The sequence below is a fragment of the Verruconis gallopava genome (assembly GCF_000836295.1).
Source record: "Verruconis gallopava strain CBS 43764 unplaced genomic scaffold supercont1.3, whole genome shotgun sequence".
In the NCBI taxonomy this organism is placed as follows: Eukaryota; Fungi; Ascomycota; class Dothideomycetes; order Venturiales; family Sympoventuriaceae; genus Verruconis; species Verruconis gallopava.
The window spans coordinates 467599-488381 of NW_015622139.1; the positions used below are offsets into that span (position 1 = coordinate 467599).

The following is a 20783-nucleotide window of genomic DNA, read 5'->3' on the forward strand; positions in this document are numbered from 1 at the left end:
TGGTGGTTGAAATTCACTGCAAACTTTCAGAAGTGGCACCGTAAGTCACTGTAACATCACGTGGCCAAGACACAAAGCTCACTTCGAGGTTTGAAATCCGGTTATAACATTTGAAACTGCTCCGCTGAAGTAAGCTATTTTCAAATTTTACGTCATTTATTCAGATGATACAACGGATAATCACTATCACTTGTAAAATGCTTTCGGAGCTGATCATAAATGGTCTCAGAAGAAAGCACACCAGCCAATGTACATTCCTGCCAAGCGTTTTGGATCAGTAGCCATTCTTATGAGTGCGTCTGCATATCCATCAACACTCAAAGGAACGGTTTCGCCTGGTAGAAGCCTGTTTATCTTCGCTTTGACACTTTCTAGCACTTCAGCCGGTGTCTCTGGTACACCCACAACCCTCTTCTTTGGTTTGGAAATGAAATCCGTGGTTGGATCATAGACGAACGTCTCCATAATGGTCATGAGAGTGTCCTCGTACTGCTTCAGTATCTTTAATGTGAGCTCTGATGCGACTCGGAAGGGACCTTCGTAACCGTAGACTCCAAACGCATCAATCATGTTATGCGTCAAACGGAAAGGAACAAGTTCAGGCTTCTCAAAAGTCAGTCCTTTGTCGAAAAGACAATTGAAGTCGACGTGGAAGCATCCTCCATTCCCTTCCTCTAGTAAAATGTTCTCCCCATGGCGATCACCTAAGCCTAAAGCATTACCGACCATAGACATGACGGCGCAAGACCTAGTATAGCGAAGGCGCGCTGTAAACCATGAATCAGGTTCAGGAAATGTGTCAATGAACCATTCATGCAAGACTGCCGGAAATTTGGGAACAATTTGTTCTGGAAAGATCTTCCAAGAGCCCTTTTCTGGATCTGCGCATGCGCGATCTAGCAATTGGCGAAGCTCACCATAATCTGGCCGTAGGCCTTTCGTTTTGTAGTTTGCGAGGATAATGTCGCGCATTGGCTTCAAACCATCAACCCATTCAATCGCACCGCACTCTTCGTTCAGTGGTGTTACGGCGTATGTGTGGATATACAGTCGACGCTTGCTTGACTCTACATCGCGTTTCAAACCACGGTCAATCATGGTTGTGAACTCCATCAAGCGTTGATCCTTTCGAAGGTCATCTTTTGGTTTGCAGAGCAAACCGTAATTCACACCATCAGAGCCTCGCATTGTCAGCTTTTTTGGCCGCTGAAGTGAGCTTAACACTAAAACGTCGTCCAGGAAAGACGAGATAGTAATGGGATTCCGGGGAAACGCCTTATGGTTCCTCACGCATGGTCCACCAATGCCTGTCGGAAGATTTGCTGACAAGGCCTTTTCAACTGGCACAACAAGCTGACATGGTGCGAGCTTGTGATTGAAGCCCAGATCTCGAGAAAGACTGGCTCGAGAAGATCTTGACTCGACAGTTACTTCACATGCTGCCAGAAGAGCATTTGTAAGTTTTTCTCCGTGAGCGATCAGAAGCTTGACATCGACGGCAGAAGTCTCAGATCTCGTCCGTCGGAGTTGCTGAAGGACCAACCCCGCTTTGCTGGACTTGTCACTTGCTCTTGACTTAGCGACGGCTAAAATGCTCCAAAGCGATTGTTGAGGATGTATGCTAATAACCTTATGAATCAGATGCAAAAGAATCTCATTCGCTTTCGCATGCGGATGGTTAATCCTGCTGGTAACTTGTGGAAGCGCCGTATAGAAGACGTAAGAAGGCAACCTATCAACATACTTTTTCACTTGCTTGTGAACGACCTCAAGCTTTCTGACCCGCAGGGAGTGATATTGTTGATCAAGGGTTCGTGGGTTTCGCTCGGCGTTGTAGATGTCAGCAGCAAGGTCAAGCCACAAGGTCAACATCTTTGGCACGGTCTCGTAATAGTATTTGGCACCAAAGACCATTGAACGCATGAAGTTCTCGATGACCAATTTCTGAACATCACCAGTAAGATAGATATCGGTCTGTTTTGCTCGTGGCAATGCCTTCTCAGATTCGAGGATTTTGAGATAATGCTTGCCCATATAGTAGTGGCCCTTCTCCCATCTACTAAAGGATTTGCACGCCTGGAGAAAGTGAGCCCGCAGTTCTTCTGACTTACTGTGCCCAGAACGATCCATCCATTTGGCGAGAAGAAGCTGTGTTTTCGCGACTAGGAAATTCTGATTTTTATTTGAATGACCTTCGTCGGTCGTAAGAGATTGATCGTCGATCATACTGGTAGTGTAAGACTGAAAAACGTTCGATTCGATGGCACTTTGAAGGTTTTGTATAGCTTTTCGATGGTGGCCATCCTGCCACAGCAGGCGGGAGTGCTCGATCATTGCTGCGCCGTCGTGCAAATTTGTTGAATGTAGAACAGCATCATAGGCAGCATCCCTTAATCCAGCTTTGCGAGACAAACGCGCCGACGTAAGCCAATTCGCGCCAATTTGCTGTTTTGAGAAGCCCATGCTACACGTGTGAGAAAGAAAGCATCAAGACGTGATATCAGAACTTACGCAGAGAGTTGCATAGCGGCTCTTCGAATGCCCAAAAGGTACTGCTTATCAGCGGTATACGCACCCAGAATATCGAGCCGCTTGCTTAGACGATCGACAAGCTGATCAGGTGTGATCACTCGGTCTTTGAGTGCACCTATTTGCTCAAGTTCATAAAGAGCGTGGAGTTTTATAGTGTGTGTGTGTGCTGTGCCAAGAGAAGAGGTTGTGGAGAGAGAAAAGGCAGAGGCAATAGAAGCTCGCAGTGTCGACAATAGGCGCTCAAATCCAGATACATCCTTCTTGAGGAGACACAAGAAGAGCCTTCCAACTTCTGTATTGAAGTCTCTGACATCTTTAGCGGCATCTGAGCTTAGGAAACGCTCGAGCGATTCCCACTTGCCGGTTGTCCATGCTGCTTCAACTGCGAATGGCAGTACTTGGGCTATGGAATCAGGATGCTCAACAGTAAGTCTTTGTGCCGTGTCGAGGAGTGAGCCTGCCAAAATAGTCAGTGAAAGTACGACTAAGCGTCCCACATGTTCGTACCATAACGATTCGACGATCTCAGACAAGAGAGCAGCTCCATTTGCAGTCCACGGTCGTTAGGTCTCTCAATTAGCGATAGCTCGAACCACGTTTGCGCCGTTGTCCATCTACCCGCTCGCTTGTGTTCAAGTATTTGCTGCTCGGGATCAAGAATTTGCAGTCTCGTTGACATGCCTTCAACAGCATCTGGTTCATCTATCTGTGCATATATATGCTGCAGATGTCTGAGTTGCTGATCCAATTCAATATCTTCTCGTTTTAGCGCGGCCTTATCCGCAAGTTGACGAATGTGCTGCTCCCAATGGAACAACGCCCGGGCAAAAGAGCGGCAGTGGACGGCACGCTGAGAAATCACATCTGCTGGTATAGATGACAATACAGCTTCAACACTGCTGATATGTGAGGTCTCCGTTACCTCATCGTAATCATTCGGAACTTGCACGGATCTACCACCACCAAATTCGCCCAGCAACTTCTTCTTCACCTGAAGCCACCGTGATAGATAGTCGAGGACTTGAAAGATATTCTGACTATATTCAGTATATATCTCAGATTAGGAGACTTCCCAACGTACCTCACTACAATGTTTGACTTCCTCCGCAGATGAAGCATCTATTGCGTCAATGTCGATAGATAATACTCGTAGGAACTCAGCATTGATGGCACGAACGTCATCATCATTTCCGCCAACCACAACATTCAGAACCACAAACGGTAGTAGGAATGTAGGAATGGATATGTCATGTCCCCAAATGATGCGGGATAATACCGGAAACACCATTTGAGCATTTTCCGTGGTGCCCTTGTGCAAAAGGCTGAAAACGAAGGTTCGAAGCCAGGTTCCGTGTACCATGCCGGGTTTAAGAATCGGAAAAGAATCGTGATCTCCAGGTAACGATGGATGGACCAGAACATATTTTGTGTTGAAGAAAGGCGTAAGCGTGCTCCGAACTGATTCGGGAATTTGCATCCAGCGTTGAAATTTTGGTCCGGATTGAGAGGACCTGGGCCTGTAAACAGCAGTTCTAAAGTCACAGAACTTGAGCAATTCCTGCATTGTGTATGCCAGGTATGTTTGGGCCCTCCCTGTGGGTGCAGAATGGAAAGCATCGACGATAACTCTCTCAAGCATTACAGCTACGAAATCGACAACTTCGCTCGCTTTCCCAAAGTTTGATAACATCAAAAGCTCATGTCTTTCTCTCATATGATCAACTTTGTTCGGATCTATACTGCCAATTGCACCCAAGCATTTAGCTGCAAGCTCAGGGATTGTCGAATCACTCTCTTTGAAACGTACGACAGCGTCTAATAGCGCCCTTGATAGTCGAGCAATCACGGGTGACGGCTGCTGACTGACTGCAGACTCATGAATGATTTTCTGATGTTGCTCCAGAAATGGTCCGAGGTCGACCAAAGCTCGTAATACAATTATGGAATTTTCATCACTGCAACGTTGGGCATAGGCTTCGAAATGCAAAATCGGGTCCAAAGTCGCCTTAAGCCTAGCTATCTCGCTTTCAAATTTGCTGAGCATCTCAATACCGGCGAGTGAAGGTAGCATTTGTATTCGATCTCTGACCATTGCGTTATGGTTCTTCAGGAGACCTGCGATTGTGTCATAGGCCCGACGCTGTGTGCTCGACGTGTAACCATTCCAGTGATGAGCAATCATGGCGAACGTTTGGTCGATGAGTAGCTCGATTTCATCTTCACCTGCTGCGGCTACCAGGGCAGCCCACGTAAGAAATGCTTGGTCAACCAGGGCCGGAATTTTTGACGCGGACTGTAGGGTCGCACGAATTTGAGGAATTACAATGCTTACTTGCACATCCCCAAGAATGATTAGCTGCTGGACAGCGCGGAGTGCTCGATGTTTTTCCACCATGGGCTGTCTCTGAAGTGGTGCGTCTATGATATCGGTAAAGTGGGACATGATCCCAAGAATATGCGCATCAAGGAATGCGGAGAGATGTTTGCCTGACTTGCTGGAAGATCTGCTCGTAGACTTCTTCTCATTTATGCACGCCAGGAGGCGCATGCCTTGATGTGCTTGCGGTTTTCTTACGTCAGGAAGGTCCGCAGCATGTTTAAGTATCTCACATGCAATTGGGATCGATTCAGCCTTCACGAGTGCGGAGAGATCTTCCTCAGCAAAAGCAGGAGACGCATCTTTGAGTAGAGCAATCGCAGCTTGTTCGGGATCCTCTGAAGGCTGAATAAGAAGTAAGGCAAGCACTGCAGCGAGATTTTTGGATGGCTGCAGCCATAAGTCTTGTACATTTATGGAAGGTCCGCGGGCTTGAGCAATGCGCAGCAAAACATCCTTCTTTCGTGTGAGAACCAAGAATGGTACTGTGTCCGCTTGTGTCTGTATAAGCAATTCGTTGACAGTTATGCCAAGGAGCTCGGACAATTGCTGGACTTTCTGTGGGCAAGCGTAGATGTCTTTGACGACGTGCATCGCCAGGCTGCTCCAGTACGGTCTTAGAAGCTCAGATGGTGAGCATTCTCGGGAATCAGCAAGCTGTAATAGTTCCTGGTAAGCAGCACCGGAAACCAAGGAGTGCGAATGTCCAAGATAGTCTACCAGCTGTATCAAAGCCAAGTTTAGCTCCGCATCGCCGCACGTCCTGCCAATCAATCCCCATGCAAATGTGAGGGTTTCTTGATCAGTCAAATTGTTTTTATCAGCGAGACACTTGAAGAAATCCAACGTGTCCAATCTGTTTCGACTTCGTACAGGTTCTGATAAGCTTTCCCGCGAGTAAGCCACCAAGGCCTCAGCTGATGCAATGCGAAGCTCTCGTACAGAACTTTGCAAAGAACGCATGAGCCAGGGTCCGATGCCTTTCCAGCTCAGCACAGAACATTCTGAGTCATCCAGATGATTGGATATTTGACGAATTGAATTGGCAACGGCTACTCGAAATATCTTGGAGCGGCATAGGCTGCTATCTTCAATACATAAGGCCATGAAGGATAGAAGATGAATGCTTGATTCTTCGGCTCTCTTTGTTATCTTAGCGTCCACACCAGCTCTTTCAGCAGGAGCAGCCATGCTGTCGCAAATCTTACAACGACTGCTGGCTGAGCCATCAAGCTCCAGAGCGGAAGACCCTGCAGAGGCACAAGCAAGTCTTCCTAGACAGCCAATAATCGTAGCGCGTTTGGCATCATCAAATTCCCGCAGTCGTTGTAAAGCATTCTCGTCTAGTATTGGAAAATCTGTCTCGTGAATGTCAAAAAGTAGGTTGTTGATCTCTTTTGCTATACCCTTTCGATAGTCCTCATATATATCTGATCTGATGGTTGATAGTCTCAGTTTCTTTGTAGGTGGTGAACTTCCGTCAAGATAGGCGGTGGTTTTCGTTAATCGTGCGATAATACCAGCAACATGCGCAGAGAATTCGTCATCGACATCCTGGCTGAAATCATGAGCGATATGCTGGAGAACAGGGAGAAGATTGCGCTGCAAAAGTCCAGCGTGATTTGGTTGCGAGGAACAACGTTGTAGCAATTGCTCAATGGCCTCTAATACAGTTTTTGAAAAGTTAGGATAACGTTGTGGTCGTAAGTGATCCAACAGGTGCACAAGAAGATCAACAGCTGGGTGAATTTTACGCCTCGGGCATCGCTTCTGAATTTTTGAAAGAAGAAAACTGGCAACGGAATCGAAAACGCGATCATGGTCTTCATTTGTTGTACTCGGGGCAGTTGCGCAAAAATCCAAGATCCGGTGACAACAGTCGAATTGCAGGGTTTCATCAGAATTGGACATAAATGAATCGCTTGAATGCCCGGTACTGCAATGAGATAAAACGGCGACAATATCCATTATGAGGACCTGCGCTTGGATCGGATCTCGAATGACGGCCTGGTATCCTGTCGGAAGAACCAATAAACTACCCGCAGGTGTCCACAGTCTCGTCATTGCATTTGGCGAGGGAACCACAGCGCGTATCGGCGGCTTGTCAGAGTCGTCCTCGTATTGCCTCCTCTCGAGAGTATTCAATAAGTCTATGAATCTGTTAGCGTGTTCGACGAATGATGTCAATATGTATACCTTCAACAACATCCGTGAGCAACATTTTGAAGTCGAAAGAACAAGACAATGTGCGATTCTTCGTAGATAAAACAGCAAAAATGGATTGAAGCAGTTCTCTCAGGTCCATCTGAATCAATGACAGGGTACGACGGCCGCTCAGATTCAAAATCTTTGCGAGGAGCCATAGTAGTAGCGGTGGCCTTTCTTCTTCACCTTCACCCTTGTAGAAAAGCACATCCGGCTTGCGAATTATTGTCAGCCTGATCACTAACAAGCTATCTCTAGCTTGTTGTACCAGACTGTCAAGTGCAAAAGGATCGTCTGAAAGTAAGACATCGAGACCAGCTTCGGCTACAACTTGAACTAGTTGGGCATGAGTCTCGATACTTGAATCCTCGACTATAGGATCCCTTAAATATTCTTGCAATAGCTTTCCGAACAATGCCTTGTTCTCGGGCTCCGAACGAGCGACTGTTGATCGATTGTGGACAATCTGAGCAGCTATGGTAGATGGCGGTAGGTAGTTCCCGTTTGTGGATTGCATACTCCCGGACTGACCATTTTGCGTTGAACGCAAATTTCGTGAACGAGATGCCATACGCTGCTCATTGGAGCAAATAAAGTCCCACTCGTAGAATGCACCTGATGGGTGGAATGTCAGGTAGTGTGTCGACGCGGATAAGCGTGTTTTCATGTTCAAGCAAGCGACGCCAAGTCAGGTGACGGAATCCGTTCATTTGGACTGGATTCGGCGCCATCTACCTTCGCATTGACAATCAACTTACGCTTCGTTGCCCAACATGGCAGTATTCCAATCGAAAAGCTTTAGCAAGGAGCTTTACGGCTCGAAGTACCGTAAACTCGTAAACAAGTATCCATTTTGGTTGTTCGGGTTTCCCTTCATCAGCATCATGGTTGCAGGTAGTTTCTTCCTCACGCCAGCGACCGCGTTGCGTTACGAGAAGCACGACAACAAAATCAAATACGTCAGTCAAGAGGAGGCACTAAATGTCGGTAAAAACAAGCGAAAAGTAGATATGAAGGAGGAATACTACGTCCGTACGCTCCGGTCAGAAGCTGTAGACTAGGCTAACTTGGGAGCAGAGATTGGCCGCCAAAGACCTCGACAATTGGGAGCAAAAAAGAGTAGAACGTCTGAAGGGAGAACCAGATGGTGTTCTGTAATTCAACGGATGGCAATTGATCACTGTGCACATGAAGACTTTTTGTCTACGTCCAACGGCAGAATCTCCGTCTTCAGAACGCGCTCTTTCTTCTGTTTCGGCTCTGGAGCCTTTTTGTTCTCTTGCACATAGAACCTCCTTAACATCATGATCGCCTCCTCTCGGAAGATGCCTCCATAAACGGGATACGGGGGGTCAACGCTTCTATCCTTGTGGATGGTAAGAACACCGCCTGTACCACCAAACCGCTCGTTGTAACAGCCAAAGTAAACGGCGCGGATTCCAAATTGACGAAGCATCGACGCACACATCACGCAAGGCTCAACTGTCACGTAGAGATCGGTCTCATGCAAGATGGATGCAGGGTGAGCTTGCAGGATCTGGGACATTGCCATGAATTCGGCGTGGCGTGTTCCCTGTCGATGTGTAAGGAGGGAGCTTTGGTATTGGTATGCGGTGGAAGACAACGTGAACTCACATTCATGCTTTTATTTGTATCGTTCATCCCACGACCGATTACAACGCCATTGTGAACGAAAACACATCCCACAGGCGTTTCATCCACCGCAAGAGCATGCTCCGCCTTCATGCCAGTGAATCTTGTCAGCGGAAAAGAAAACTTTTCATGATATGATTTCGACTAACTAGATCAAGAGCTTCACGCATGAAGCGCTCGTGCAACTTGATGTCGCCTGGGATCTCAAGTGCCATGACTCGAAGAGGCTGCTTTGAACGTCGCTTACTTCGAGCAGTGTGCAGATCAAGTAAACAAGACTAACGATCAGACCGAGGATTTCTCTACTATGCGGTACATGGCAGGCTTCTTCAGTATATTGTGGCACTGCGTCATTCGCATTTTCAAATTGTTTGCTGTAACTATAGTCTTCGATACTAGATCTGCCTCATCGAATCAAAAATATTGCACTCGTCAGGTCAAGCGTACATTGGTGCCTGAGGACACAAGTGTTGTTTCCCTCAAATCATCTGAGGCCTCACATAGAATCAGTGCAGGTACTACGGCAGTAAATGCTTGCTAAGCAGACTGCAGACTTTCCACGGGTAATCTCATGGGGCAGAGGAGAAGAGCACATGAGACAGATTTCGACGAAAGAGGCACCAGAAGAGCGTGCTCTACTTGTCACATCAGAAGCAAGTAGACTTGCTTTCAGGCTTGAGCCATCACTCTAATCTACTGCATTCCCGGCTCTTGTTGGACCCGGAAGAAGCGAAGCGTGCAGGATGTGCAGTAAATAAATTCATTGGATTGTCGCGTCATGCTCGAGGGGTATCTCTAGCGACGAAATTAACGCAGACGCGAACGATATTTACAAATGAGCGGAACCTGCGATGCTAATAATGCTCCCATGTACCAATCTGCGCGCCAGAGACATGCGTCTGCGACCAATCCACGCCGAACTTGTACTTCGCTCTCAGCGGCTCTTGATCTACGCCACAGTGATCCTCACCATCCCTTCCCGTGAACCAACCCAGCCCATACGTCTTTCCCTTTGCCTCCAGATGCTTGGTCATTTGCGTGCTGTTTAGCTCCTCAGTATCTACGAAGTCAAGTAGCATTTGACTCTGGTGGATATACGCCAGGACACCGGCAATCGTACCAGGTTGCCGAGGCAGGAATTTGTGCGACCGTTTCATGTAGACGATGATGGCGACAGTGATAAGATAGATCAGGATGCCCAGCGCCAGAGCAAAGCTTACCCAGAAGGATCGAAATGTCTGGTCTGTATTATATCGATCGTTACTGTCATCGTCATTGGGACTACCACCGTCGCCGGAGATGAACTTGAGGCCGTCGACGCTGAAGGACGTAACGCAGACTGTGAGGACTTCGGCGAGGATCGCACCCCATCCCACCAGGGCCGTGAGGTACTGGCCATTCATAGCCGCTTTGACGGTTAGCCAACCTGGCACCGTGCCGGTATAATCCATGGTCAACGTCTTTGGCGGAGCCTTGCCCCGACTGAGAATGTAGTACGGCTCTATGACGCGCAGATTCATGTCCAAGCAGCCCCAAAGCAGCTTGACGATAGTGGCAAGGGCTGTCATCAGCCACGGCAGTTTCTCCGTGACTCGGTTCGCGTTCCTGACGAACATGAAGACCGGGATCAGGATTCCGAGGCAGACCATGTAAGCGATGAAAGGAATGCCGGCGTGCAGTCGCAGGAGAATCGGATGAGGATTTTCCTCCTTGATCTTCTCCTGCGCCGTCTCCGAAGTTTTGATATACTCACCTTGCCAGAGGGATGACTTGTGCAGGTTATAACGTCGCGTCCTGAGTCGATCGTGGATGGCCTGATTTGATGCTCTGTCCAATCCTTTGAAATCGTTGAGAATGTGCGACTTTGTGGCCATGGATGCGATGCCAGCAATGCCTTTCGGGTCCGATAGAAGACCGCTCTTGCGCCGCCTCAGCTGTTCAAGCAGAACAATGCCTTGGACAGCTACAAGGCACAACGTAACAGTCACGGCTCGGGACCACCTTGGATCGATCCGGACAAACTTGAACTCGCCATCTTGCCGACTTTGCGGCTTTGGCTCCATGACGACACTTGCCGATTGTAAGATTGGGGTGACAGAGCCGGCAAGTAGGGTGGCCATTGACGAAAGCATGACTGCCGTCTGTCGCGATCTAAGCGCTTTGATCGGCACAAAGTACGACAGGAAGGTGATGTAGTCGAGATTCAACGAATCTCTGGCCGTGGCACCTCCTTTCCTCGACAGCTGGTAAAACGGTTCTAAGCGCTTACATTCGAAGTCTACCACCATCCACATGATACCGTACGTCAGGAGGACAATGGTTGGCATGTACTTCCACGAGAAATACTCCATCAGCGTCAGATCCTGGGGCTTCTTGAACTTTAATAGCCCACCGTTATGCTCTTGCCTCTTGAGTGAAACTTGGCACAAGTATTCTTGCACGCCTGCCAGAACGACGGCGACGATCACAAGCATGAGAATGTACGCCCAGTGCATCGTTACGGGCCTCCAATTGGGCTGCACAGGATCCGTCGGGAAGAAGTAGCTTGTCTTGCCAAATGTGCTCGATGAGTTCTTTGCTGAACTTCTTCGCGCATTGAAACCGCCACTTAAGGCCGTGATATCAGATGACACGCTTGAATGTCGTTCCTGTACAGCCAAAATCTCTCCGCTCTTGTCCGCTAAGATCTGCGCATTGTTGCGCGCGCTGAGATCTGTCACGGAGCGATCCTTGCTTGAGTCAAAGTACCTTGTGCTGACGTTGTCTAGACCACTGCCTAGCGCCACCGCGAGCTGCTCTGGCGCAATCTCCTCGCTGCCGAAACGCGACATTCGTCTATGACGTGAAAAGATCTGCGTTGTTTTTTTTGTTTCTAAAGGGCTTTCCAGGGTGGAGAGATCGATCCCGTACTCTAAACCGGCGTCTTCTTCGTCCACGCTTGCGAGCCTCTGGTGCCGAGTAGCTCTGCTGAGGCCATGTTCGGGGTCCTCTGAGTCGACAGATCCATATCGAGATCGTCTGGCCGAGCGAATTGACCCTATCTTGCTGAGCAAACTCTGCTTGCGCGCAGGCTTTTGGGCCGTAGCGCCTGTCGCATCAAACGGGTTCGTTACGGGCTCATATCTGGTATTCAGCGAGAAATATGTGGGCGAATGCGTTTGTGAGATGTTGCGGAGAGGCAAAAGATCTTCGTCGGGTGTGTATGCGCTTTCGTCTCCGTAAGAGTATTGGCGTGTCGTCCGTATACTCCCAATGGAGACTGTGGATTCGCGTCGCCTGGTCTCAACCTCTGCTCTTTGGTACGAGGAGTCGACACTTGGAGTTGAGGTGCTTGGATACCATTGAAACGATGCGAAGCCTCGTTCACTTACAGGCGTGCCCGCTTGTAAAGACGGAGGTAAATTCGCCATCGCCGCGAAATAACGGGCAACGAAATGGACGGGTTCAGAACAAGACCGGGAATGGTCATGCTAGCAAGGCAGCGGCCTCAAAAGTGTAGGAAGAACTGCGCAAAGCTATACCATGATTGACATACAAGCCTTTCCCGCGAAGACGACAACGTCGAGGAACCAGCGCAAGTACAAACTGAACTAGAAAGCGTGGCGCAGACAGAGGACAAGATCCAAAATCAGCCCAAAGCATACAACAATGGACGTGCAGGAAACGACTCCTGCGCGCCCCAGGAGTGCAGCGACTCGGAGGTCGTATTTTCTCCCTCTTCTCGACGAAATCGGGGGCTGACAGCCGAGTGGAGAGCTCTGGGTGGGATTTGTCTTCTCAGCCTTATCGAGATATCCGCGCTGGAATCTCCCTTGCGTGGAGAGGTTTGCTTGCCGACAACGAATGTTTCGTGTGAAGAACCAGCTCAGCCGGGTCCACGGATCGAGAAAGAGTCGGATTCGAATGTCGTGATTGCTTCGAAGCGAACGGCAGAATCGAGAGGAAATTAGCACATCGGTGGCTTAATACGCCTACCAGCACTACTGCACCCGTTTGTTCTCTCCACGGCAGAAAGAATGCTTGACCGGTCGCTTGGCAAAACATGGCCGATCTAAATATAGCTACAATAGGCGATGAGCAGAAATTCAACCATCTGCGCTCTCTCGACCTCGCGCGGACGAGACACTGTGGAGTCTTGGTGAGACGTGGCCCGCGTTCAAAAACTGAGCTGCCCATCGCTACAAAGGAGACCCCCAATTCCGTCTGTTCTGCGTCCACGATACGGGACACAATGTTCGTAAGTTTTTGGAGCTGCCCACTAGACCTCCAAAGGAACAGTCTCGTGTTGAAAGGCGCACAATGAGCTTCTGGAAGGTAGACGTCAGCAAAAATCCCCCAAAAATACAGATACAAGACGTCGTTTTCGTGCTCGATTGCTCTTGCATCTTAGAGCACCGCGCCCTTTTCTTTGTTCCCTTCGCACAAAGTATTCCAAAGACAAGCTATGGTGCAGTCAAGCCTGATGCCCTCCGTCGCGTCGACTCGACGTGTTCTTTTCCTGACCGCGGAACCGTCGGACGAAGGAAATGCGAAGGTTCTTCAGGATCCTGTAGCTGTCCGTCTACAACAATGCGGCGTCGAGGTCTCGGCTCGCTCCATTCTTGAATGGGACCAGCCAGTGAACCTCAAGGCGTACTCGCACATACTTTTCCTTCGCTTGTGGGATTACCACCTCCACCTCAGCCGAGTGGGCTCGCTCGTGTCGGAGCTTCGCTCGCTTTCAGGACAGACGAGGATTTACAACCCGCTGACCGTCGTCCTGTGGAACATGGACAAGGCCAAGTATCTGCCCGAGCTGCAAACGGCCGGGATTCCCGTGATCGAGACCACGTATCTGCCCCTCCCTGCCCCAGCAACTGCAATTAATCATGTGCTCCAGCTTAGGAAGAGCAAAACCCCCGTGGTTCTGAAGCCGTCAATATCGGCCTCCTCGTTCTCGACGTATCTGATTCGGGACGCGCAGACCCTCAGCGAGGCCGACGAAGCGGCCATTAGCTCGTTCAACGACATCAAGGGCCTCGGCGACGACGCCAAGCTCATGATCCAGGAGTATGTGCCGGAGATCACGACGTCCGGCGAGCTGTCGATTGTGATGGTCGACGGCGTGATCTCGCACGCCGTCAGGAAGATTCCCCGGAAGGATGACTTTCGAAGCCAAGCCGAGCTCGGGGGTGCCGAAGAGTTTCTGCAAGCGGACCAAGTTAACGAAAACGCGTCGCGGATTGCGAAACGGATATGGAGACACGTGGACAGGAAGCTTGAACGATCAGGCGACGACCCGCCGTTGTATGCGCGCATTGACGGCGTGATCAGGGACGATGGCGCCTTTGTCCTGATGGAGGCGGAATTCATCGAACCGTGGATGTACATGGACGCACCTGTCGCAAAGCAAGGACTGGAGATCCTCTGCGAGCAGATTATGAGGCGACGTTTGGGACCCCGACCAGCATAGAGGATAGCGTCCTGATTGCGCGTGTAATCGCAAACATTCAGATTCTCCTTACGGAAACATTGTGTTACGGTTCTACAGCACGTGGGCACGGGATCACATTCTGTCTTGATCAACAAGTGATGATTTCCGCAGGGAATAGCAAATAGGTTCGATACAGACCATGGTCACGGCTTTAGCTAACACAAAACACTGGTAACGCCACAGACCAAAGAAGAGCACGTGAGAAGAATCGAATAATACCCATTAATGCAGGTCAGAGTTTCGAAGAAGTTAATTACATCTATTAAAGGGCCCAATCCTAGGTGTTGGCGAGCAATACATGATCCCCAACGTTCCCTTGATGTGGTCTTTCACTTTACAAAGGATTCTTAAACAAACGGTGACATCATTTCCATCGTGACATGGCGAGGGAGTATAAATAATCCGCTCTAAACAAAACACAAGCACGAATCAGCATCCCCACAAGCGACCGCATGACGTTCCCTTTACCCCAAACTGAGCATTCATGCCCAGACAGTGGTGGTGATAGAGACGGTCTTGACCTTGCAGGTTGCTGGCTTGGTAGCCGCAGCAGTGACAGTTGGAGAAACCCAGGTCCAGGCGTCGTCCCAAACCGTAGTTGTGATTGGCTCCTCCCAGGTGCTGGTCGTGACCTTGCCGCCGTGCATAGTGATGGTTGAAGTCTTCGTCGTTGTAATTGTGGTCGTCTTGCTTGGACCCTCGATTGGCCAGGTAGTGGTTCCAACGGGCTCGGTGACGCACGTCTCAGTCGGGTGACCGTGCTTGTCGGTGATGGTGATAGTCTTGGTCGTGTAGATGGTCGAAGTGGAGTAGCCCCAGTGACCGTCGCCGTGGCCATAACCACCACTTCCAGACGAGGTTGGCTTAGGTCCGCTTCCGTAGCCACCGTCACCATAGCCACCATTTCCATAGCCACCGTCGCCATAGCCTCCATTACCGTAGCTACCCGTGGGCTTTCCACCATTTCCACCCTTGCTAGTCGAACCCGCGTGAGTGGGGTGACCACCATGGCTGTTCGATGCTGGGTGAGTGGGGTGACTGTTGTGACTCGTGGTGTTGGGGAAGAAGCTGAAGGAGCTGAAGGACTTGGTTGAGGAGGGAATGACGGAGCTGCTGCTGCTGCTGGAAGCTGGACAAGTGACCTTGGCGTCTGGTGGCTGCTCAAAGGTAGAGATGGCAGGGGGAAGGACCTTTGAGCAATCAGTCAGACCCTGGATGCCAGCGACGCCGAGAAGAGAGAGACGAAGGTACGCCTTAGCATAGAGGCCATTCCAAAGAATCTGACCGGCACCAGTGTCAGATGGGAAACCAGCGGACATGGCCCTAAAACCGCCGATGGTGGAGGCGTCGGCGCCAAGGAAATCGTCAGAAGGCAGACGGAAAACACCGCATGGGGCAGAGCCATTCAAGACCTCAGAATAGAAGGCGACGTCCCACACACCTGGAGTAGAGTCAAGAGGCATACCAGCCTTGGAGGTGTCAAAGAAGAATTGCTTGGCGGTGGAGTGAGCACCAAGCAAAGCAACGAGGTCGACCTCACCGATGGTCTTGTCAGCGAAGAGGTTCAAGTTGGTATCGGCATCAGCGGTGGCAGATGGAAGAAGGCCTGTAGGAGCCTCGCCCTCCGCTGGGTTCCAATCCGGGCGGCCAATGTAGGTCAGTGAACGTGGGCCAAGAGGGCATACCACGACAGCGACGTTGTGGGCGAATTGGACCAGATCAGCGGCTGAGATACCGTAGCTCTTGTACTTGTAATAGATGGGAAGCAGAGCAGCCTTAGCAACATTCAGACCGGCATTCTCAGGGCGATTGGTCTCATCTGGAGACAGAAGAAGCGAACCATCAGCACCACCAGTAGTCTGGGCGGTGTTCCAAGCAGCGGCGTCGTGGAAACCGAAACGGACAGCAGAACGAGCTATGTCACTGCAAGTACCATCGGCCTCCCTAAAGAGTGGTACGAGATCGTCTTTGATGTAAGACCAGATGCAGCAGGTATCTGCAGCGCACGCTTCAGAGTCCTTCGTTGGTGGTGTGTAGGTCTCCGTTGACAAGCACGCAGCGCCATTGGGCGAGTTAAAACAGCCCATGATCTGGTCGTTGGTAGCAGTACCACCAGTGCCTGCCTGCTGCAGATCACCAATTAGGATCACAGGTTGGGCAGGTGGTCCTGTTGTGGTTTCAGTGTATTGACCTTTGCAAGAAACGATGTCTTCACGCACCTTGCCTCTCTGCCAGTCTTTCACCCGCCCTCTCAATGATGCGCCTGAAAACACCTGAATGATCCCTCTTGCTGCCGCCGTGGGAGCCTGGGTAGGCAACCGCTGTGGCCGCAAGGGCCGCAACAGTGAAAAACTTCATCGCGGGTCACAGATGGTAGTGATTAGTATGTAAAACTGAAGTATCTAAGAAGAACAAGAAAGATAATGATAACAACGCGGCTTTAACGAGCGACGGTAACTTCGATAACGAAGGGACGGAGTAGAACTACTCCAATAGAAATGCTTAGGGAGCAAGATGATTGACAAAGAGTGGCAGTGAGAGACCATCGACGCTGGAGAGTATAAAAAGGACTTACGGGTGAGCCTTGGCACATTCTTGACCCCATCATGGTGAGATGCATTCTTGGTAGCGAAGCCACAAATAGACACTGGTCGTGTTCAAGCTCCTCCAGCTTGTGTTTTCAGTTATAATGCGGAAGCCACAATCTGATAGTGTGATTGTGCTTAGCAATTACTTGACTGTCATGGGCGGCAGGATAAGGATGGCACGCCTTCAACGCCGATGGCTTTGCTCCCCTATGACTCGGAGAATGGCAAGAGCTGTGAACGCCACATCGGCTAGCCATGAGAGAGTTTGAGCAGGTCTAGCCCGAAGGATCCACGTGGAGATGTAACTTTAGATTGCGATCGTGCTCTTGCTTTTGTTTTTGAGACCGGGCTTTAGGCAAGCAGACATGGCGACCAATTACTGTCGACAGCGTGAAGGGCTGCAAATTTCATCGTGCAGGATACCAGGCTTGGGCTAAAAACTGTACGAAGTGAGCTTGGCTCCGAAAGGGCTAACGTGTCTTGGCAATGTTCAACTTTGCCTCCGCGATAGCAATCGAGAAATCTAAATTTGTCGGGCTGATGGTTGCCATATCTGCCGGGATCAACAACAATCACGCGAAGCACTCCCTGTTGTCAGCGGGAGACCGTCAATGCCTAGAAGCAACAAGCATGCGGAGAGATTTGACGATCGTCTTGCAGGCTCCAGAGCGACGCGACACGGACCATACGAGACGATATCCCCCTCATACCTGCTCAGTCCTGCGCAAAGCTTCTTGTCCGCAGCTCGGAAGACATGTGTCTGCCATCTCCGCACCAAGGATGCTAGCCTCGTTAGGAGCCATGCGGCTGAGGGCCCCTTATGGCTTTTTTACTTTCCACATGCACTCGGACACGGCCGTTGAAATCACTGCCAAGAGCCCAGGAGTCAGCCAATCGCGGCCCCTGATTTCCTCAGCAGGAACAGGACTTGTCTTGTTGGCGCTTCCGCTTGCCGCTTAGGCTTCCACATTTAGCAACCGGAATTTTCTTCTTCTTCATATGCGATTTGCTGTTGTTCATCCCTGTGCTCGTGATGAACATGCCATGGGAAGACCATGTTGTGTTCCCTTCACGTCAGCGCAGCAGCCGCTCTGGGCATAGCATCGCCCGCCGGAGACAAGTCAGAACGAGGTCGAATTGCAGAGGGCCACTATTGCGCTGTGAACATCCTGTCATGCCCCGTTCGTTTCGGAGTCGGTTGATTGGGCGCGTCCGCTTGTTGGTACCTGAGCACCGACGTGGCACTTGAAAAACATAGCTGTTCTCCGATGGCACGCTAAACTGAACAAGTCTGTAGGGCGGCCCTAGTGGACGGACGCACTTCGTCGCTGCTAGTTCGCGTATTTCCAGGTCATGATCTCCTGATCCCGAACAAGCTTATGGACGGGTCTGGTTGAGACACCCATGACTTACTTCGTGCTGTCCTTAGCATGGCAATAAAAGGAAACTTCAGGATAGCGATGGTTGCATCTCTCTCGTATTGCGAAATCATGGCCGGCCTGACCTTGCTGTTTCAATACTCAATGACAGCATTGTGACCTCGACTGCTTTCTGACGCGGTAGGAAAGCGCAGCCATTTCTGCAAGTGCCACACGGCCCCAAGCGGATATACATAAGGTTTGAGATGTATTGGTGAATTTGTGGTCGAGAGCCAACGGTCGTCCTGCGCCTTCTCCATTGTCTCATTCGCCATCGATCTTCACAGTCGGGATAACGACAGTCCTGACGAAAATACATGGAGATGAGATCATTCTAAATCATTGGAAGGAAGTTCATAAACCTTCTTCATGATCAAGACATTATCCTTTCGCAGATCCTGTGCCGTTTTATAGGCGCAAACATGAAAGCTGAGCTCAAGACGAAGCCTTGCCGGCAATTATAGGCCCGCTGGAATTGTGAGGTCGTGCAGAACCCATGTTGTGGTCTCAGAAGTCGGAGCACTCCTGCAGAGTCGTCGGCAGCTGCGGATTGATCTTCTGCACAACTTAGATTGCCACTCTTCGACATCGCACTACTTGTCCGCCGACGCAGCAAATCACGTTCTCGAAGATTACGCAACCCTTTCTTGATCTTCTGTTGTGACGGCGTCCTTTCGCAGGAAAACGTCAGCGAGCCTAACGCACGCCCGTTCAGTGACCTTGAAACCGATGTTCGTCTCTTCGTTACCCTCAAGCTCTCAAAGTCTCCATTTTAAAATCCGCAGTGCTTCTCTGCCAACCGCTGCTTGCGGGCTCCTTTTCCGCCACTTTCTCGGCCAACTTCCCTTTCATCTCCCTCGCCCGGTCACTGGAAAGTTCGTAGAAAGTGCAAAGGTTGAACAGCAATGAGTGGGAAGGTGCAGCCGCAGCATCTTCCACCGCTTTCTCGAGACACCGATGTGCTTCATGCATACGTCCCATGTACAAGAGGCAGATGGCCTTGTTCTGCCTGATCATGTCGTCTTCAGGATACGATGCCTGGATTGATGACCACTCTTCTGCGGCAGTCGAAAAGTTGCCTTCCGCCATATGGGTCAGGGCATGGAGGACACGTGCGGTGTAACTCTCAGATGCCTCCGTTGTCAAGTCCATAGCTTCTAGACTAGGGGAAGCCACCGGCACCGATGCTCCATATAAGGTTGCGAGACACCGTCGCGCTGCTCGCAGATCACCTATCTGTAGCCAAACCAGGATCTGCATGAATGTAAGACGCTTCTTCTCTGCTTCGTCTCTTTCATCCAATAACAGCGTTCGCAGATGCCGGCCCGCGGCATCTAAATCACTCATCTCGACTAGCATGTTCGCTACACGAATACCGAGATCATGGAGTCGAGCAGACCATAGCTTTTCATTTTCAGGGTCTGGCTTATGGCGTGCCTTTGCTATATTTTGGCGAGCATCATGCGCAAGTAGGTAATACGACATGATTCCCCGTCGCCAGTCCTTGAAACCGATTGACTGCAGCCGCACTGCTAGGACACGAAGATGCCACGGTACAATGTGCTCGTTCGTGATAGGATCCAAGTACATGGCCGCTGTTAGATCCCTCAGTTCGAGCGACTCCACGGCGGCGATTTCAAGACATGCATTGTTTATCAAGGAGAGACATGCCAGACGGGTGTAAAAGAGGTTAAAGACAGTAAGAAGATCCGCATTGCCGTAGAGGTTTGCGAGGCGCCTTGCACTCATGATGGCGGCTGCATAAAAGTGACCCTGTTCAACCAATTCCTCGACCGACGCATCGGCCTTTGCTGCGTTTACAGAGCTGAGGAAGGCCTGTGGGATCATATTTGGGGGCAAGGGTCGGTATATTTCTGGGCGACAGATCATTGCTACTATGTTCTGGCGAACCTGGTCCACGCCTTGTGCAGGCGCCTGAGAAGGGGGAAGTGGTGACACTGATCGGTCTCTGTCTGCTTGGGGCACTGTGCTCGATGACCTAGAATACAAGTGAGTCGGATGACGGAGAATGCCCACAACCGCCGTTCGCGTACGTACAAGTCTGGCTCATCTTCTAGCGGGCCTTTCTTGGAAGGGCTCAGAACGGCTGCTGGGCTGCCTATCAGCGTCTCTCTTCGATATTCCGTTGTGGGTCGCAGCGACGCGAACTAGTGACATTGTGTTTCTGTTTCTCTTACCTTGTCGCCGATCGTCACTGGGTGACCTTCTATGGGCACGACCCTGCTGGGGGGCCTTCAAAGTAGACATGTCGAGCGGTCTCTCGGCGTGACAGCACGCGATGGATTCAGACAAGCAACGACAGATTGCGCACGACGCTTGGGACCACAACCGGAGGTGACTAGAGTCATGTGACAGGCGTTCAAGGTCAAGAAATACTACTTAGGCGGCCTCTTGAGTGTCCGCTGCGAGGCGTTGCAAGACGTGGGAGAAGGCCGCGGTCAGGCGAGTCCTGGTCGTTAGCGATTGAATCCAGCAAGCGGAGGCGATCGTCGGCACGAGGCTGTCTTCGCGATTGT

The 20783-nt window shown here is 50.4% G+C and overlaps 7 protein-coding genes across 7 annotated transcripts; 2 read left to right on the forward strand and 5 right to left on the reverse strand.

Annotated features, from left to right (window-relative positions):
- Positions 1-88: 88 nt before the first annotated feature.
- PV09_01097 (uncharacterized protein) lies at positions 89-7781 on the reverse strand (the record flags this gene model as incomplete). The annotated part of the gene is made up of 5 exons (XM_016353940.1): positions 89-2464; positions 2512-2989; positions 3040-3565; positions 3614-7059; positions 7106-7781. 5 exons carry the CDS (start codon positions 7779-7781, stop codon positions 226-228), a joined length of 7365 nt encoding a protein of 2454 aa, XP_016218035.1. The 3' UTR covers positions 89-225.
- An 81-nt stretch (positions 7782-7862) lies between these two features.
- On the forward strand, positions 7863-9245 carry PV09_01098 (uncharacterized protein). The gene is made up of 2 exons (XM_016353941.1): positions 7863-8142; positions 8192-9245. The coding sequence occupies exons 1-2, from the start codon at positions 7888-7890 to the stop codon at positions 8270-8272; spliced, it is 336 nt and encodes a 111-aa protein (XP_016218036.1). The 5' UTR covers positions 7863-7887; the 3' UTR covers positions 8273-9245.
- PV09_01099 (uncharacterized protein) lies at positions 8244-9148 on the reverse strand. Its single transcript, XM_016353942.1, has 3 exons — positions 8917-9148; positions 8750-8854; positions 8244-8687 (listed from the first exon to the last, which is right to left on the reverse strand). The coding sequence occupies exons 1-3, from the start codon at positions 8980-8982 to the stop codon at positions 8292-8294; spliced, it is 567 nt and encodes a 188-aa protein (XP_016218037.1). The 5' UTR covers positions 8983-9148; the 3' UTR covers positions 8244-8291.
- A 284-nt stretch (positions 9246-9529) lies between the features above and the next one.
- PV09_01100 (uncharacterized protein) lies at positions 9530-12460 on the reverse strand. The gene has a single exon (XM_016353943.1). The coding sequence runs from the start codon at positions 12175-12177 to the stop codon at positions 9622-9624; it is 2556 nt and encodes an 851-aa protein (XP_016218038.1). The 5' UTR covers positions 12178-12460; the 3' UTR covers positions 9530-9621.
- A 635-nt stretch (positions 12461-13095) lies between these two features.
- Positions 13096-14560, forward strand: PV09_01101 (uncharacterized protein). The gene has a single exon (XM_016353944.1). The coding sequence runs from the start codon at positions 13212-13214 to the stop codon at positions 14217-14219; it is 1008 nt and encodes a 335-aa protein (XP_016218039.1). The 5' UTR covers positions 13096-13211; the 3' UTR covers positions 14220-14560.
- Positions 14561-14722: 162 nt separating this feature from the next.
- On the reverse strand, positions 14723-16598 carry PV09_01102 (uncharacterized protein; the record flags this gene model as incomplete). The annotated part of the gene is made up of 2 exons (XM_016353945.1): positions 14723-16407; positions 16460-16598. 2 exons carry the CDS (start codon positions 16596-16598, stop codon positions 14723-14725), a joined length of 1824 nt encoding a protein of 607 aa, XP_016218040.1.
- Positions 16599-18996: 2398 nt separating this feature from the next.
- On the reverse strand, positions 18997-20514 carry PV09_01103 (uncharacterized protein; the record flags this gene model as incomplete). Its single annotated transcript, XM_016353946.1, has 3 exons — positions 18997-20245; positions 20305-20356; positions 20445-20514. 3 exons carry the CDS (start codon positions 20512-20514, stop codon positions 18997-18999), a joined length of 1371 nt encoding a protein of 456 aa, XP_016218041.1.
- Between the last annotated feature and the right edge of the window lie 269 nt (positions 20515-20783).

Bases quoted from the DNA above. Each gene is read 5' to 3' on its own strand.
- PV09_01101 (XM_016353944.1), top strand. From the start codon at position 13,212: ATGGTGCAGTCAAGCCTGATGCCCTCCGTCGCGTCGACTCGACGTGTT.
- PV09_01100 (XM_016353943.1), bottom strand. From the start codon at position 12,177: ATGGCGAATTTACCTCCGTCTTTACAAGCGGGCACGCCTGTAAGTGAA.
- PV09_01098 (XM_016353941.1), top strand. From the start codon at position 7,888: ATGGCAGTATTCCAATCGAAAAGCTTTAGCAAGGAGCTTTACGGCTCG. The intron at 8,143-8,191 runs GTCCGTACGCTC...ACTTGGGAGCAG, and splicing joins ATATGAAGGAGGAATACTAC to AGATTGGCCGCCAAAGACCT.
- PV09_01099 (XM_016353942.1), bottom strand. From the start codon at position 8,982: ATGGCACTTGAGATCCCAGGCGACATCAAGTTGCACGAGCGCTTCATG. The intron at 8,855-8,916 runs GTTAGTCGAAAT...ACTGGCATGAAG, and splicing joins TGCGTGAAGCTCTTGATCTA to GCGGAGCATGCTCTTGCGGT. The intron at 8,688-8,749 runs GTGAGTTCACGT...ACACATCGACAG, and splicing joins ATACAAATAAAAGCATGAAT to GGAACACGCCACGCCGAATT.